The following is an 18,979-nucleotide window of genomic DNA, read 5'->3' as shown; positions in this document are numbered from 1 at the left end:
TATTCAAGTATAGAGCTTTGTGAAAAACAAATGGCCAATATCTATGCATCCGCTGTTCCCATCTCCACAAATAATACAAATGTAGATGTTAGTCGTCGATCTGTAACATATGTTCCTAGCGTTTGGAAAGATCATTTTCTTGCATATACTAACCACGTTACGGTATACTATTATTTACTGATTTTGTTGTGTGCGTGAGTTAGCCTAGTGGTAAAGTGGTTGATGCTTGAGGCCAAAGGTTTAAGGCTCAAGTCTCCACCACGACGAGGCCTTTAAATTTACCCTTATTTGGCAATAAAAAACAAAACCAATACTCCAAAATTTGTAACTGCATGATATTAATGTTGTAACTGCAGGAAATCAGTGCCACAGACAAGGAAATGCTCGAAAAGCAAAAGGTAGAGGTGAAGAAGTTGCTAGCTCAAACCCCGGATGATTCAGCGCTCAAGATGGAGCTCATTAATGCAATCCAACGTCTAGGTGTTGCCTATCATTTTTCAGAAGAAATTGACGACTCATTAAGCAAAATTCACCAGAATTATGATACACAGAGTAGCAAAGACAAGGACAATATTGGAGTTCTTGCTCTTCGTTTTCGTCTGCTCAGACAGCATGGTTACCGCGTCTCATGCGGTGAGTTATAAACCCTAATCACTTTCAAATTTCAATTAAAAACTTAGGGTCTGTTTGCTAGGGTACGTAGATATCTAACTCTTCTATCTTCGAGTTATATGACCTCAAATGATTTAAAGTGTGCTCTTATCATGTTTTGTCTTATCTATATTTCCTACAAAACGGATCTTAAAGTTAAAATTGACACCATACTCTATATTTAATTACTGCGTGCAGACGTGTTCAACGGATTGGTAGACAAGGAAGGGAATCTGAAGGAGTCGTTGATAGACGACGTTGAAGGGATGCTAAGCTTGTACGAGGCTTCCAACTACGGAATAAACGGAGAAGATATTCTTGACAAAGCCTTAGATTTTACTTCTTCACATCTCCGGAATTCTCTACAAAAAATTATGAGCACTTCTCTATCGAATCGAGTGAAAGAAGCTCTGGAGATGCCGATTAGCAAGAGTCTGATCAGACTCGGGGCCAAGAAATTTATATCTATGTACCAACAAGATGAGTCGCACAATCAGACATTATTGAATTTTGCCAAATTAGACTTCAATATTGTGCAGAAAATACATCAGAGGGAGCTACACCACATTACAAGGTCACCACCACACCAACTCATGACATCATTGACATACTACCTTACTTAACTACTACTAACTTTTTATAAATTAAACAAAAGCTGCAGGTGGTGGGAGGATTTGGAGTTTGGAAAAAAACTACCATTTGCAAGGGATAGAGTGGCGGAGTGCTATTTTTGGATTGTGGGAGTCTATTTTGAGCCACAATACGACACTGCAAGAGTATTTATGACCAAAGTCATAGCTCTAACTTCCATCATTGATGACATCTATGATGTTTATGGAACGTTAGATGAACTCCGACTTTTCACCCACGCTATCCGAGGGTGGGTGTATACTTCCTCTAATTATTACTATATCCAATCATTTTTTTTTTCTAATATATATTGTAAAGATGGGTAGTGATAAAATGCAAACTTATATACTGTACAAACTCAAAACTCTTCAACACAACTTCAACACAGTTTCAATACAATATCAACAGTGTAAAATTTCAAGATTTTAATGTCAACATAATATCAACACAACATCAATCATTGACTGCCGTTGAAATTCACATTTTTCTGTTGATGCTTTTTTGTGATCTGTTGACATTTTTCAATGGTCCAGATCATAGTTTTGAGTTTGTACAAAATATTTAGAGTTTTCATTTGATCACATCCCTTGTTCAGATGGGATATTAGTGCTGTTGCGGAATTGCCGCCGTACATGAGGATATGTTACGAAGCTCTTCTAGGCATTTATTCGGAGATGGAAGATGAAATGGGAAAACGAGGCCAGTCATATCGCCTGCAATATGCGAGAAAAGAGGTATTAACTCGACTCATAAAGTGTTATGGACGCAATGTCCCGTTCAATTGAGAGTGCAACTGGTATGATGTTTATAGACCAATAACATGCTAGACTTTTGATAAGTTCTCCTTGTTTGGTTTGTAACACAAAGCTATATGTTACAAAATTAATAAATGAAATTGGCAGATGATAAAGCTAGCGGGGGTGTATATGGAAGAGGCGGAATGGTGTTATAGCAAGCATGTTCCGACAATGGACGAGTATATGAAATTTGCACTCGTATCGGGTGCTTACATGATGCTATCAACAACTTCTTTGGTTGGAATGGGAGACCCTATTACCCAAGATGATTTTGATTGGGTTACGAACGAGCCACTAATTGTACGAGCCGCCTCGGTTATTTGTAGATTAATGGACGACATGGTTGGACACGGGGTAAGCTAGGTTAAAAGATATAATAGAATGGAGTATATATATATAGGGGCGCACTATGGTCCATAAGGCAAATTCTGTCAAAAATCAAAGCAAATCTCAGCCCTTGGATCCTGAGATTGGATGGTTGTGATCATGTTACCCGAACTACATTGTTACAGTAAAAGCGTTACATTATTAACTAGGCTACATTATTAGACTGCATAATCTACATTATTAGACTAAAGCATGTTACATTATTAGCCGAGCTACATTATTAGACTACGCAATCTACATTATTAGATGACACGTGGCATTAATCTAACGGTTACATCACAGGATCCAATGGCTGAGATTTGCTTTGATTTTTGACAGAATTTCACTTATGGACCTGATCACATCCCTATGCGCACTATGGTCCATAAGGCAAATTCTGTCAAAAATCAAAGCAAATCTCAGCCCTTGGATCCTCAGATTAGATGGTTGTGATCATAATACCCGAAATACATTATTACACTAAAAGCGTTACATTATTAACTAGGCTACATTATTAGACTGCACAATCTACATTATTAGACTACAACGTGTTACATTATTAGCTGAGCTACATTATTAGACTACACAATCTACATTATTAGGTGACACGCGGCATTAATCTAACGGTTACATTACAGGATCCAATGGCTGAGATTTGCTTTGATTTTTGACAGAATTTCACTTATGGACCTGATCACATCCCTATATATATATATATATATATATATATTTGTTGATAAAGTAATTAAATAACATGCATCTATGTATAGATTGAGGCAAAAACTACAAGCGTGGATTGTTACATGAAAGAAAATGGGTGCTCAAAGATGGAAGCTTTTGATGAATTTTGGAAGAGGGTGAAAAAAGCATGGAAGGATATAAATGAGGAGTGTCTAGAGCCAAGGGCAGTATCAATGGCTATACTAGTGCGCATTCTCCATCTTGCTCGAGTCATAAATTTATTGTATGTTGGAGAAGATTCATATGGTAACCCCAAGGCTAAGACCACAGAGATGGTTAAAATGGTCCTAGTTGAGCCCGTGCAATTCTAGTTACTTATAGTTTTAATACACGTAATTCCTAGCTATATGGCTATATCTAGTAGTACTATGAAAGGATGAAGTTGAATCTTTTGTGTAACTCATCAGCTTTTGTAACATTTATCACAATAAATAAAAGTGGAGCCACAATATGTTGGCTGCAATATTTGCCGGGATATTTATACTATAAATCATTTCAATTGGTAGCTTTATTAAGATGTCGAAGGAAAAACATTATTTAAACTTGAGTAAACATAACCATTTTATGTTTTTGGACCCGAACATTATCTTTTGAATTTTTTGATCCTGAACGTATGGAAATTTGATCATTTTAGTCCTCCGTCAATATTTCCGTTGGTCAATGAGTTTAATCCCGATTTTGACCAAATTAAACTTTTAATTCTAATTTTTTACTCCCTAATTAATTTTCTAATTATTTTAATTAATATTTATTTGGTTTTCAACACTTTCTATTTAGAATTCAGTAGCAGATTTTCCTTCATCTCTACTTTGCGAACTCCCTCCCACACAACCTCTTTCTCCAGTTTCTACTGCTTCAAATCCACCATCAACACAACCCTCAACGCCTTCCCCAACCTCAGTCCTATCATGTTCATCATCGGTATTCGTTGCTAACCAATGACTGCTGCTCCATCCTCTGTTCACTTACCCTTTCGTCTTTCCAATTTCTCCTAAGACCTACCGAATTCAAGTCTACACCTGAAAGTTTCATGGCGTCGGACCTCAAATTAGGGATTTCAATTGTTGCTGCACTCCGATTCGGTGGAACCGAAAATCAATCAAATCAGCTTTGCAATCGTTGAAATTGGCTACCCGCGGATTCATTTCACTCTGCTTCAACACACTGAATCGTCTTCATCATTTCTTCCTTGCTCCTTCATTTAACTTTTTCTCACAAATTAGTTGTAAACCGAGAATCTGGATTGAGGCACTCCACAAAATGAAGAAGAAAAGAATTGAAAATTGGAAACCAGAGATTTTTGTCTGGATGAGAATTGAAAATTCTTTTGCAGAAATAGATCCAAAACAGTTAAAATATCCCCATATAACAACGGGTTTAATTTCCAATGCACTAATTTTTTTGGGGGGTTTTAGGATTTTAAACGGATATTTATTAAAATAATTATGGAATTAATTAGGGAGTAAAAAATAGAATTAAAAGTTTAATTTGGTCAAAATCAGTATTAAACTTGTTGATCGTTAGTTTTTAACGGAAATGTTGACGGAGGACTAAAATGATCAAATTTCCATATGTTCAGGACAAAAAAATCCAAAAGATAATGTTTAGGACCAAAAAGATAAAATGACCATATGTTTAGGACTAATTTTGACCTTTACTCTTTAAACTTTACAAATCTGAAGTTGACCTTTTTTATTTCTCCATAAAACCAAATATAAATAATTAGACATGGACTTAAAAACGCCGAGGTATGAGCTTATTAGTCAGTAGTACATATCAAGCTCACTAAATTTGTGTGCATATTTGGCATGTAAAGAGGGCAAAATTCTTGAAGTAGTCGTGTTTGGAACATGTGTTCCTAAACGGGACATTTTTTTTAAAAATTATGTAAAAGGGTATTACACATTTTTAGAATGTGTAACCAAAGTAAACAAGTGTGAAATGTCATAATGCATAACTAAACACGTTTGTTCTGTGTGTATTTTGTATAAATTGTGTGTATTTTGCATATAATATATGTATCTAACTTATAATTATTAGGAATTTTAATTATTTACTACTTTAAAATGTGAAATTCAAATTTAAGAATTAATAGATTTGGAAATGTAATTCAATATTAAATTCGAATATTTTTGTGATACTAAATATTTGATTTGGAATTAAAGGCTCTAATTAATTTCATAACTCCAATTCTATGTACCAAACAAAGTCTAAAATCTTTGTAGCATCGAATAACTAATACTCCCTCCGTCCATGAAAATTTGTCTCAGTTTTTCATTTCCGTCCGTCCCCCAAAATTTGTCCCATTTCACTTTTATCATTTTTGGTAGTGGACCTCATATTCCACTTACTCATTCCTACTCACATTTTATTATAAAACTAATACTTTAAAAGTTGGATCCATAACCCACTAACTTTTTTAATTCACTTTCCATTACATTTCTTAAAACCCGTACCCAGTCAAACCGGGACGAATTTTCGTGGACGAAGGGAGTAGTATCCAAAGATCATTGGAAATCTAAAATCAATGGTATTCTTTATCGTACTAATACTCATCTAATCTGGTTTCCGAGGAGGCATTGCAAACTATCCATAACAACTTTCCAAGCAATACTTATAAATCGAATTAACACTCTTCAAAACTAATCCATAACAGTATAATTTCGTAGCTAGAATTGAATTAAACATTTATTTAAAGTAATATACTTAAATTTTTATTAATAAAAATTAATTAGGATATTATTTAAATTTTTTTATTTTCTAGTTTATTTTATTTAATCTGTTGATGAATTATAATACAGAAATACTAAGATTTTAAAAAAATGAATAATTAAGCTCTACAAATGACAGTGTATAAATATAGATTCAGTTGGCATCAAATTCCACGAAAACCATGTTGAAGCTCACCCCTCTCAAGCTGCAAAACCAGCTGCACAAATTTATACAGTCTAATCACATCCATGGCAACGCCCGTAGCAAACCCACAAAAAAACCACGCCCTCACAAGTTCACAAAAAATCAGCTCCGACCACCCATCCCGTTTCTCGACAATCTCAAACAATGCAAAAACCCCGACGAATTCCTCTCCATTTTCCACGATTTCAACGAAATGGGTTACAAACACGATTACCCTTCTTACGCTTCTCTCGTCTACAAGCTCGCTCGCGCCAGAAGATTCGACGATGTCGACGCCGTCCTCAATTTTATACGGACTCACGACATTAGATGCGGCGAGCCTATGTTTATCGGATTGATTAGGCATTACGGGAAGGTCGATTTGATCGACAAAGCAGTCGAGGTTTTCCGCGAGATGGGAAAGTCGTATAACTGCGCGCGCACGACGCAGTCGTTCAACACGATTTTGAATGTTTTGGTCAACGGCGGGCGGATTTCTGATGCGACCGAGTTGTTCGCGAAGGGGCCGAAGATGGGATTCAGGTTGAATTCGGTTTCTTATAATGTAATGATTAAAATGTGGTTGGGGAATGATGACTGGGAGAAGGCGATGAAGGTGTTCGATGAAATGCTTGAGAGAGAAGTGGAGCCTACAGTTGTGACTTACAATTCTCAAATTGGGTTCTTGTGCAAAAGGGGTGATGTGGATGAGGCGAAAACGTTGTATGAGGATATGAGGGCGAAGGGAAGGCGAGGAAATGCAGTTACATACGCTGTATTGATGGAAGGTTTGTGCTCTTTAGGTAGGTTCAACGACGCGAAGAAATTGATGTTCGATATGGAGTACCATGGATGCAAAGCCGAGCTTGTGAACTACGGCGTTTTGATGACTGATCTTTGCAAAAGAGGATTGATTGATGAAGCAAAAGGGTTGCTTCTTGAGATCAAGAAGAGGAGGATTAAGCCGGACGTGGTGATGTATAACATATTGATTGGTTGTTTGTGCAAAGAAGGTGAGGTCTCAGAGGGGTATAAGCTCTTGGTTGAGATGCAGGTGAAGGGATTGAAACCAAATGCTGCCACTTATAGAATGGTGGTTGATGGTTTCGTTAGAGTTGAGGATTTTGCAGGCGGTTTGAAGGTGTTGAATGCGATGCTTCATAGCGATCATTCTCCACGAGTTGAAACTTTTCGTTGTTTGTGTAGTGGCTTGTTGAGGTGTGGGAAAACGGATGAAGGCCGGTTTGTTTTGGAGGAGATGCAGAAGAGGAAGATGAACTTAGGGCATGATTTGTGGGAGGTTTTAGCTGCTGATTTATGCAAGGATGATAAATTTGCAGTTGAGTGTTTATCTCATGTTATTGCTTCACTTTGATTATTTATAAGTGGTGTGTTAGTCTGATGAAGGAAGGTTGATTAATTCATCAAACAACACTATTTTCATTTGTTTAGGATTTACAATTAAAATCCAATTTCTCCCAAAGATCTTTTTTCTGCTTTTTGGTTCAAAATCGAAAATTCGAAGAAAGCAAATGGAAAACCACCAATTTTAAACTGAAATTAAAGCCACCAGATACTGATTCAAAACCTGAACCATCTACTTCTCTTGGAATCTTAATAATCGATTTTGGATCTTAAAATATTTTCCCTATTTAGTTTCCTTGAAAATTAAAGAATCCAGGCAACTAATTACTTCTTTAACAAAGAGAAAATGATCACAAATTTTTGCTCTCTTTTGTACTATAAAAAAAAAAAGAAATCTTTTTTCATTTTTAATATGAAAAATTAAAAATCTTAGTTGTACATTATACCCGCACCACCATAGCCATCGCCAGTACCCAACCACCTTAAATGAAGAGATACACACACCTAATCCATCTCCATCAACTCCATAATCGCACACTTTAGGACTATCATTGCTACTTAATCCCCAATATTAACCTCTATATATTCCCAACCTAAATTCTTTTCCTACAACTCATCACAACAACACAAAAAACATCAACAAAGTTTCTTCATGGCATTTCAACTCATAACCACCATCTCCATTCTCATTCTCGCCCTCGCAATATCCTCCGCCACCTCCGCCCGTATCCTCGACGAGGAGGCTGCAGCAGCCGGCGCCGGCATAGGGCCAGACGAGCACCCCCTGACCTTCTTCATGCATGACATACTCGGCGGCAGCCGACCCTCGGCCATCGCGGTGACCGGCATCGTAGCGAACCCGGCCGTGGGCGGGCAGGTCCCCTTCGCGAAGCCTAACGGCGCCGTCCTCCCCGTGAACAACGGCGTCCCCACCAACAACGCCAACGGCGGCGTCGTCAACAACAACAACGTCCCTTTCCTCACCGGCCTCAGCGGCTTCACCTCCAACGTCGGCAACAACAACAACGGCATCATCGGGGGAATACCCGGGTTCCCCGTGCTGAACAGCGCGCAGTTCCCGTCGGGCAGCACGCTGCAGAAGCTGATGTTCGGCACGATGACCGTGTTCGACGACGAGGTGACGGAGGGCCACGAGCTCGGGTCGGGGCTGGTCGGGAAGGCGCAGGGATTCTACATCTACAGCTCCGTCGACGGCAACAGCCAGACCATGGCCTTCACGGTGATGTTCGCCGCTGGAGGATACGCTGACAGCATCACCTTCTTCGGGGTCCACCGGACAGCTGTGGCGGAGTCGCATCTTGCAATCATGGGCGGCACTGGGAAGCATGTCAACGCAAAGGGTTTCGCTACCGTCAAGACCTTTCCCGGCGGCCAGCACGAGACCGATGGGATGGAGACGCTGCTGCAGATCACTGTTTATCTTGCTTATTGATTACTTTCTGGATTTTTCTTTCTTTGATTGTTGTGAGTTGTTGGATCTTCTTATTCGTCTACAAAATTCAAACTCCCAAAACACCACTTACTTTATTTTATTTATCGGAGTCTCACGGTGTACATTAGCCTTATTTTCTCGTGATCAATGTCTTTTGGTAATAATATTAAAAATAATAATATTTCAATAGATAAGAAGATAAATAAGAAAATAAAAAAATATTTATTTTATAAAACTTGTCATGTTGAATATTGTTAAAAGACGATATTTGCGCATGAATGAAACAATTAAGAGAAATTGAAACGTCATGAATTAATATTCCAATTTTAAAATTTATAGGATAAATTATAATTTGATTAAACTTCATAATTTAAATGACTATTAGCTCTATATCTATATTCTACGTCGGGTGAGTTATAACGTGTATTAATTTCTTGTCATCAATTGTATGGATGTGCATGTAACTATTAACAGTTGCCCATAAAATTTTACTACTCCATTTGAATGTCTTTGAACGTCCCATTTATTACCAGTTTGAGTTTTAAAAAATTATTTGATTTTATTAAAAAATTATTTGATTTTACCACTCAAATCACTATTAATTAATTAATCATTAAGATTTAACTAATTACTACTATATCATTTAACTAATTAATGTCAATACTCACCATTATTCATATTGTCCGCTATATTATTTTCTTCCAGAATCAATTACATATTGTCCGCTATATTATTCATATTTGTGCACGCCCTCAATATGGTTTTATTGATCCCAAAGAATAATCTAAAAAAAAGGGTAATTATTTCCAATTTATAGAAATCGGAGATTCTAGTCTAATCATATAATCTGAAAGTAATAATATTTTTAGTGTGAAAATCAGATGATTTGAGATTCATAGCGAAAATACATTATTATTGAGTCACAGATGCAGTTGATATGGGCCCACCACTCAAATATTATTTGGGCTTTTCTCAATTTAAGGGCACAATTTGTTATATATTCAAAGCCTCATTTCAAAAGAAACGAAGCCCAAGCCCATCACAGATAAATACATTAGGGTTTTTTGAGGAGCGCCATTTCACTCTGCTCATCTCCCACAGGCCACAACCCTCCGTTCCATCACAAAGAAAGGGATGGGTAAGAACAATAATTCCATCTAATTTCAAAAATGATGAATGTTTGTCGTATTTAATTTTTCATCCATTGATAGTTTTCTGTTTCAATTTGTAATGTCTAGCGAGGATTAAGGTTCACGAGCTGAGGCTAAAGAACAAGGTAGAGCTGCTGGCGCAGCTCAAGGATCTGAAGGCGGAACTTGCGCTGCTGCGCGTAGCGAAGGTGACCGGAGGCGCTCCGAACAAGCTGTCGAAGATCAAGGTGGTTAGGCTGTCGATTGCGCAGGTGCTGACCGTGATTTCTCAGAAGCAGAAGTCCGCGCTGCGAGAAGCCTACAAGAACAAGAAATACTTGCCGCTTGATCTCCGCCCTAAGAAGACTCGCGCTATCCGCCGCCGCCTCACCAAGCACCAGGTATCATTCATTTCAATCGTACTTTATTGAGAATGTTTTTCTTCTTTATTTGAATATTTGTTATAATATATGTTCAAATCGGATGCTATAATGCAATTTCTTAAGACTACTTTTGTGTAATGCAATTAGAATCATCACTGTTCATTTTTTGTTAATGCTTTCAGACTGATATTTTCCATTTGAGTTGCACTCCTTTTTTATTTTCAGCTATTGATTCTCCTTAGCTCATAATTATTTCACTTGACTTTGTTTTGGCGCATTTCAATAGTGACTAAACTATTACTCCATAAACGATAGACTTGTAAATTGTGTTAATCATGATTTATATCTTCAACTGTTTTTGTCAATATTATCTATACTTGTCTCAGTAGAGACTGTAAATTAAGAGTATGGCAATTCTTGATACCATACTCAGTCTGAACCCTTCCATTGTTTGCATGTTTAACGAATAAGTAACTGTTTTTTAAACATATTTGTGGCTGTTGTGATGACGAAGCACGACTTAGTTGTTAACCAGCCAATAACTCATGGGTGTGTCAGTTGTTTCGGGGGTTCTAGTTTCTTTGTACCTGGTCGAATTATCTACTCGATTTTCAATATTTCTGACTTGATTTTGGTCCTTGTTTCAGGCATATTTGAAGACAGAAAAGCAGAAGAAGAAAGAGATGTATTTCCCTCTAAGAAAGTATGCTATCAAAGTTTAAGTTAGTATTTTAATTCAACTCATTTTGTTTCTGTTTCCCAATCTTAAGGAATGACAATATTTTGTTACAATGAAGTTTGCTGCTATTTGCATTTTGTTCAATGGTGTTGTTGAGACATGTAATCCCAATTTTTGCATTTGCATTATCATCTTTCATACAAGAAAGGTCATGATAGTCTGATACCTAATTAACTCTGATTGATTATGTTAACTTGCTTCGTTTATCTGTTTCATTGTTGTGGAAAATGCCTTGTCCATTCTTTTTTACAAATTGGTCGTCACACTTGGTTGTCATAATCGTTTTTTTCCCCTTTTGTTATTGGATTGGGGACCTGGTTGTAATTGTATCAGCTATTCAATTGTTTTCTTTTGGTGGGTTCTAATGGCATCGAAGAATCATTTGGTTAGCTTGGATTTAACTTCAACTATAAAATTACATTAATTCTCTGATGGTTTTAAATTAAGTAGAAAACAATTATTATAATTATGTATTACTTGTAGTAATCATTAAAAGGTAGTAATATGCTACTAAATATTAATTTTGTAGTAGCAAAGATAGTGATGAAGTTGGGATTTTTTTACCATAGTTCCCAATATACTCTTAACTGATAGTAGTATGTTTGGTGGCAATGTTGTTGAAAGTAACTGAGGTAGGAGTGTATGGTTTCTAAAAGAGGGATTAATTGTACTTTTATACTTCTTTCACAAAAAAAAATTCCAATTATGAGTCATGGACTCACGAGTTTTAATAAGAAAATTGATAACAAAAATGGATAAGAGCATTCACTATGGGAGCCCTTCAGACCACCTTCCTACAGCCTTCCGCGAAGACGGTTGGGAAGACTCCCATCAGTCGAGCCCTCCCGAGGAGAGACAAAATGCTGATAGCACGGCAGTGGCCGAGCCGGGATGGTAGTGGGACGGCGGCTATGCGTGCGTACCGCCGAGCCCTCCTAATTTATAATTTTTAAATTTATTTTATTTATACTATATATATATACAATTCATTGCAGTTCATTTCATTTAATATTTGATAAACAACAACAATTAAAATAAATTAAATTGGAGGGCTATTGGGAAGGCTGTGGGAGGGCTCACACCACTGTGAATGCTCTAAAGTATGAAAGATAAGTTTTCCATTTTTAGAAGTAAGACTTTTTTTGTTAACATTCTAAAATGGCAAAACTAGTCTATTTGTGGGGGAAGGATGGAGTAATAAACAGGGAATGCTATTGTGCAAGAAACGTACAACTCAATGAATGAAATGCTCATACTCTTTTCATTTCTAGTGTGAACTGTTTTCCTATTTAAGCAATAAAGTATTAATAAAATCTTTTACATTCATAAATTAACATATTCGTATATTCGAATTATCATAATTAAAAATGTAAATAAATTTTAAAATATGTCATATTTATTAATGTAAATAACTTTTATAATATTGTTTTATTATTTGTAAATAAATTTTATTATTTGTGCGTTTCTTGCGCAACTGCATTTGCTATGTATTATTGCACAGTAGGGGATCTCATCCCAAAAATACTAGTACTCCGTTATAACTAAAATATTAAAATATTATTTTAGATTGAAACCAGTAGCCTAGACGTTAACCAGTCTATACCAACATAGATGGAGTACATTCATCTAGAATCTTTGCCCCTAGACATTGTCACTCCATAATAGACGTGGCCACGGTTCGTAAAACCGGCGGTTCCGGTTTAGGGTTCATGACATGCTTGAACCGTAACCGGCCCGGCTATGACGGTTCCGGTTCCGGTTTAACCGGCGGTTCCGGTTCCGGTTAATAACCGCCGGTTTTTCGCCGGTTCCGGTTCATCCGGGCCAGTTCCGGTTTGTTTTTTTTTTGTTTTTTTTTTTTTAAATCTTATAGTTATTACTTCTAAATTCTATAGTACAATCCAAAGAGAAATTGATAACGATAAAGAATTGAAATTTTATTGATTTGAAACTTTGAATGTAAATTTCTACAATACAATTACAAGTTACAACTTACAAGTTACAAAATACAACAATACAAGTATACAACTATACACTTGAATTTAAAATATAGATACAAAATTACAATTTTAAAAAAAAATATTAAAAGTAAAGTTGAAACAATTAGAAAAAAAAAGAAAAAAAAGGAAAAGGACTTGAGCTCAACTTAAATTTAAATTTTGAAATTCAAATTTTGAAAACGGTCGGAACCGCCGGTTTTTGGTCAGAAACCGGCGGTTTTCCGACCCCTTTTCAGGCCTACGCTGCAACCCTACCCCCCAACCGGCGGTTTTGTGTCAGAAACCGCCGGTTTTCCGACACGAACCACCGGTTTCTGACCAAAAATTGGCGGTTTACCGTCCTTTTCCGACCCTACCCCTGCAACCCTACGAACCTACCGGCGATGACCATTTATTTCCGGCGAACCGGCGGTTAACCGCCGGTTACGATTTCGAATTTTGTTGAACCGTAACTGACCGTATGTCGAACCGTAACTGGATTTCGAACCGAAACCGTCGTCCGGTTCCGGTTCCGAACCGCCGGTTCAAAACCGGCGGTTAACCGGTAGGCCGGTTTGGTTTGGCCATGTCTACTCCATAATCTATATCAACACACACTAAACTAGGTTTATTACATTTTCATATAGACAAATGAATGGAAATTGTAAGGCCGCGTGCGTCACAATGGATTTGAACTCGAGACCTTATCCTCGAATATTAACTACTTTATCACTAGACCAACACACAAACTACTACAAAAATCTCGCCATTTAGTGACGAATTATTCCATCACTGATCAATGAATTTCCGTCACTACACAGAGTTGATGACAGATTAGTGTTGGATAGAACAGTAATGAAAAAGCATGTCACTAAAAATTTAATGACAAATTAGTCCTTCGCCAAATTAACTGACGGAAAACATAGGATAGCTGCTATTGTAAGTTTGTATTAGTGACGGACTAATCTCTCACTAATTAGTGTCTTATGTTTTTTCGTCACTTTTCCGTTATTAGTTACTGAGGGATTGACCGCCGTCACTAATTCCCATTAATTAGCATGTTTTTCTTTTTCTTTTTCTTTTTTTCAGTGCAAACTTTGTAAGTACTTGATTTATTCTTAAGTGCTCCATTTATTAATTATAATACTGCTGCAATTAATTAAATTCACACTCCCAATGCAAATATGCCGATTGCTAGGAACCTAGAATTGTATGGATCCAATAACGAAATTTGATTTTGGTGTCATGTATGATAGCTCATGGGAAAAATACACAATGAAACCGAGTTAGAAAAGTGAACTCGTAAAAGTATAGATGGGTTTTAATCTATTTAAAAAAGTTGTTATTTTCTAACTACAAATATAATACTCCCTCCGTATCTTAAAATAGTAACTTTGAAAACGACATAAATTTTAATACAAAATTGGTAAAATAAAAAAAAGAAGAGAAAAAATGGATAAAAAAAGAAAGATAAAAAGAATAAAACAGTCAAATTAGTGTTAAATTAGTGTTAGTTGATTGAAGTTTCTATTTATAGGTAACACCAAAAAGAAAAAAAGGTTCTATTTTTAGAAAATAGAGGGAGTATTTTTTAAGGAATTTTATTTTATATTACAGTAAATAAGAAACCATTTTGAACTATATAAGCAAACAAATTTTATGCAAGCTGGATACTTTATTGCACCTTTAAACACCCAATCTGATCATGAAAATTCACATATTTATGATTTATTTTATGCATCCATAGAAAAGATTTTCAAATTAATTTTCATAAACAAATTTCATTATAGTTAAAAAAGAAGTCAATACCTACTCGATATCGTATGAATTTGACGGCCCACTATAGTACTATACTACAATGTATAGTGTGACATAAAAATTGTAACGAATAATATTTGGAAATATCCCAATAAATACTGCCTCAAGTTGTAATCGCAGAAGTAGTTAACAAACTCCTCAAATAATTTATCTGAAACCAAAGTCTGATGAATTTAATGAATTCTCCGCTTCTATCTCTCTTTTCTCAGTTCAACTTGCTTAATTTATTAAGTATTATTCTCTCGTTTTCTCCAAAGTCAAAAAATGTCACATGCTAGAAGACTTGATATCACTCTACTTCTATTTTCCAAATCTTTCTGCCCCAAATCGCACGTGTTAGACTTGTGATGGCTCAATATCAGTACATTCAAAGAGAGGAATCAGCCTTGAGCTAATCTCAAGCTCAAGTGTTTCAGCAACCGTTGGATTGCGTTAGTTAGTGAGCTTGTATCTGAGCCGTCAGATTAGATAGCCGTTAGAGAGTTGTTATTTTGTTTTGTTTCCTTTACTCTTTCGGTTTTCATATTAAAAAACAGAGTTGTACAGTTTCTCTCTCAGATTTTGATCAATAAGATTTCGCTCCATTCTCTCGATCAATCCTTCCTCTCGCAGCTCTTAGATAGATCTCTGAAAGCTCGATTAGGCTTCGAATCATTTCAATTGGCGCCGTCTGTGGGAATTCGATTGAATCTTGGTTAGGGATCTGAATTTTGATTTTTCGCGAAGAATCAAAAATGGCTTCTAGATTTGAAGCTGAAAAATTTACAGGGAAGAACGACTTCGGTTTATGGCGCGTGAAGATGAAGGCGTTGTTAATTCAGCAGGGGCTTTCATCGGCTCTGGAAATTGAGAGCGAGGATACACCGAAGGTCGTTCTTGATGAGAAAGCGACTGCGAAGAAGGCGGAAATTGAGGCGAAGGCGCATAGCGCTGTTGTGCTGAGTCTGGGAGATAAGGTGCTCCGGGAAGTGTCGAAGGAGACCACCGCGGCTGGTATTCTTAAGAAATTGGAAGATCTCTATATGACAAAGTCGCTCGCCAATAGGCTCTATATGAAACAGCGGCTCTACTCCTATCGCTTCTTGGAGGAGAGGAGTGTTCTTGAGCAATTGGAAGACTTCAACAAAGCAGTGGATGATCTAGAAAATATTGATGTCTCAATTGGTGATGAAGACAAAGCAATCTTGCTTCTCAATGCGCTACCAAAGGCCTATGATCAGCTTCGCGACGCAATCATGTATGGACGTGAAAAGACAATCACACTTCTTGAGGTGCAGTCTGCCTTGAGAGCTAAAGATTTGCACAAGTCAAATGAGAAAGTGCAGGATCCTACTTCAGAGAGTCTCAATGTCAAGAAGTTCAAAGGGAAGAAGTTTGCCAAAAAGAATCAAGAAAGCTCAAAATCTTCATCAAATGATCAAAAGGAAACCAGATCATGTCATTGGTGTAAAAAACCAGGGCACCTAAAGAAAGATTGCTATGCATGGAAGAAAAGGCAAGCAAATGGTGGTGGAAACACTGCCAACTCCACTGATTGTGTTGAGGAGAATGATTCTCCAGATGCTCTCAACATAATGGAGGTCAAGGATGGAAGCTCATGGATTATGGATTCTGGCTGCAGCTTCCATATGTGTCCTCATTTGGATTGGTTTGAGGAAATTCAAGAGGGAACAGGCACTGTGATTCTGGGAAATAATGTGGTGTGTCATGTTAAAGGGATTGGATCCGTGAGGCTGAAGATGCAGGATGGGTCAATCAAGAAACTACGTGATGTAAGATATATCCCAGAGGTGAAAAGAAATTTAGTGTCCCTTGGATCTCTTGAAAGAAAGGGCTGCACATTCTCCTCTGCAAATGGAAGCATGACTGTCATGAAGGATAAGAAGGTGGTCTTGACTGGTGAAAGAAGAGGAACTTTATACTACCTAAATGCTACTGTGATGAAGACATCTATGGATGAAGTTCACATTGTGAAGTCAGAGTCTGTGAGCTTGTGGCATAGGAGGCTTGGGCATCCAGCAGAAGGGAGTGTAAAGCAACTGATAAAGAAAGGGATAATTCATGGAGTTGATGATTCACACAGCACTCCATGTGATGAATGTATCCTTGGGAAATCTAAGAAGCTGCCTTATCCAGCAGGTAAGCATACATCCACCTCACCTTTAGATTATGCTCATAGTGATCTTTGGGGGCCATCCTCTGTAAATTCTGTAGGGGGAGGTTGATATTACATGAGTATAATAGATGATTTCTTTAGAAAGTGTTGGATTTACATATTAAAGGAGAAATCAGAGGCTTTTAAGTGCTTTGATCACTGGTGTGTTGAGGTGGAAAGGGAGAAAGGTGTTAAGCTTAAATGCCTTAGAACAGACAATGGGCTGGAATTTTTGTCTAAAGAATTTGAAAACTATTGTAAAGATAGAGGAATCAAGAGACATAGGACTGTACCCCTCAACCCACAACAAAATGGAGTGGCAGAGAGGTACAATAGAACAATTCTTGAGAGGGTTCGATGCATGTTGTTGGCCTCTGGATTGGAAAAAAGGTTCTGGGCTGAGGCAGCCTCCACTGCAGTAAAACTATTAAATATGTGTCCTTCATCTAGCATCAATGGAGACACCCCTGATATGAGATGGTATGGGAGAAATCCTGAGTATAGTCATTTGAGAATTTTTGGCTGCAAGGCTTTTGCCCACCTGAAGCAAGGGAAGCTTGATGCTAGAGCATTAAGATGTGTAATGCTGGGCTATCAATCAGGAGTTAAAGGGTACAGGCTGTGGTGTGTGGAGCCTGGAAACCACAAGATTATAGTTAGTAGAGATGTAGTTTTCACAGAGACTGAGATGACATTCTTTAAAGGGCAACAAGTGGCAGTGGAAAGTGAAGCTGTTAATATGGATAATAATAAGCCTGAGGTGGAGTCAGGGGAGTCAGATGATGATACTGAACCAATACAATATGAAGCACCATCTCAAGGTAGCCCAGTTGATCTGAGAAACTATATGCTCACCAGAGACAGAGCCAGGAGAGTCCCAAAGCAAGCTGCTAAGTATTCTGATTCTGAAATGCTCTTTTATGCGCTTTGTATAGCTGAGGAGGTGGAGTATTCTGAACCAGCTACTTACAAAGATGCTATGCACATCAAGGAATGGGAAAGCTGGATGAAGGCCATGATAGATGAGATTGAGTCTTTATTGAAAAATGGGACTTGGGTACTTGTTGAGAAACCTGATGGTAGAAAGGTAGTGAGCTGCAAGTGGATCTTCAAAAAGAAGATTGAGTCTTCACCTAATGAGGCTGATCATATAAGGTTCAAGGCCAGATTAGTGGCAAGAGGATTTACACAAGAAGAGGGCATTGACTTTACTGAGGTTTTTTCACCTGTTGTGAAGCATGCTTCAATTCGAATGCTGCTGGCTCTTGTAGCTAAGAAAGATTGGGAATTAGAGCAGCTTGATGTTAAGACTGCATTCCTTCATGGAAATCTGGAGGAAACAATCTACATGTCACAACCAGAGGGCTTTATAAGGCCAGGGGATGAGAGCAAGGTCTGCCTGCTTAAAAAGAGTATCTATGGTTTGAAGCAGGCTAGTAGGCAATGGCATAAGACTTTTGATGCCTATGTGTTAAAGAATGGCTTTGTCAGATCTAAATATGATGGTTGTGTGTACATCAGAAAAAGAAAAGGTGTTCCCATTGCCTACCTATTATTGTATGTTGATGATATGTTAGTGGCTGGGGAAAGGATGTGTGATGTGCAGGATGTGAAGGATAATCTAAGATCAGCCTTTGAGATGAAAGATTTGGGGCCAGCAAGAAAAATTCTGGGTATGAATATTTTGAGGGAAAGACAGAAGAGAAAACTGTGGCTAACTCAAAGTGATTACATATCCAGGATGTTGAAAAGATTTAAGGTGGAGAACATGAGAGAAGTGTCAACCCCCATGGCCATTCATTTTAAACTCTCTGTTACTCAAAGGCCACAAACTGAAGCTGAAGTTAGAGAAATGCAGAAGATACCTTATGCTAATG

General features: G+C 37.4%; 4 protein-coding genes across 4 annotated transcripts; all 4 read left to right on the top strand.

The window, feature by feature from the left end:
• Positions 1-3,662, top strand: LOC125219623 ((-)-germacrene D synthase-like). The gene is made up of 7 exons (XM_048121645.2): positions 1-162; positions 357-633; positions 850-1,225; positions 1,313-1,531; positions 1,877-2,015; positions 2,184-2,432; positions 3,215-3,662. Exons 1-7 carry the CDS (start codon positions 31-33, stop codon positions 3,494-3,496), a joined length of 1,674 nt encoding a protein of 557 aa, XP_047977602.1. The 5' UTR covers positions 1-30; the 3' UTR covers positions 3,497-3,662.
• A 2,497-nt stretch (positions 3,663-6,159) lies between these two features.
• Positions 6,160-7,525, top strand: LOC125221284 (Tetratricopeptide repeat (TPR)-like superfamily protein). Its single transcript, XM_048123407.2, has one exon. It carries the CDS (start codon positions 6,295-6,297, stop codon positions 7,453-7,455), a length of 1,161 nt encoding a protein of 386 aa, XP_047979364.2. The 5' UTR covers positions 6,160-6,294; the 3' UTR covers positions 7,456-7,525.
• Positions 7,526-8,070: 545 nt separating this feature from the next.
• LOC125224106 (dirigent protein 10-like) lies at positions 8,071-9,020 on the top strand. The gene has a single exon (XM_048127451.2). The coding sequence runs from the start codon at positions 8,098-8,100 to the stop codon at positions 8,896-8,898; it is 801 nt and encodes a 266-aa protein (XP_047983408.1). The 5' UTR covers positions 8,071-8,097; the 3' UTR covers positions 8,899-9,020.
• Positions 9,021-9,928: 908 nt separating this feature from the next.
• Positions 9,929-11,234, top strand: LOC125218477 (large ribosomal subunit protein uL29-like). The gene is made up of 3 exons (XM_048120152.2): positions 9,929-10,036; positions 10,137-10,429; positions 11,059-11,234. The coding sequence occupies exons 1-3, from the start codon at positions 10,033-10,035 to the stop codon at positions 11,131-11,133; spliced, it is 372 nt and encodes a 123-aa protein (XP_047976109.1). The 5' UTR covers positions 9,929-10,032; the 3' UTR covers positions 11,134-11,234.
• The last annotated feature ends 7,745 nt before the right edge of the window (positions 11,235-18,979 follow it).

Source organism: Salvia hispanica, chromosome 1 (assembly GCF_029641045.1).
Source record: "Salvia hispanica isolate PSC_SH4W2 chromosome 1, Shi_PSC_v1, whole genome shotgun sequence".
Classification (NCBI taxonomy): domain Eukaryota; kingdom Viridiplantae; phylum Streptophyta; class Magnoliopsida; order Lamiales; family Lamiaceae; genus Salvia; species Salvia hispanica.
Note: the sequence above shows the minus strand (reverse complement) of the source record. Positions and strands in the feature narration are given on the sequence as shown.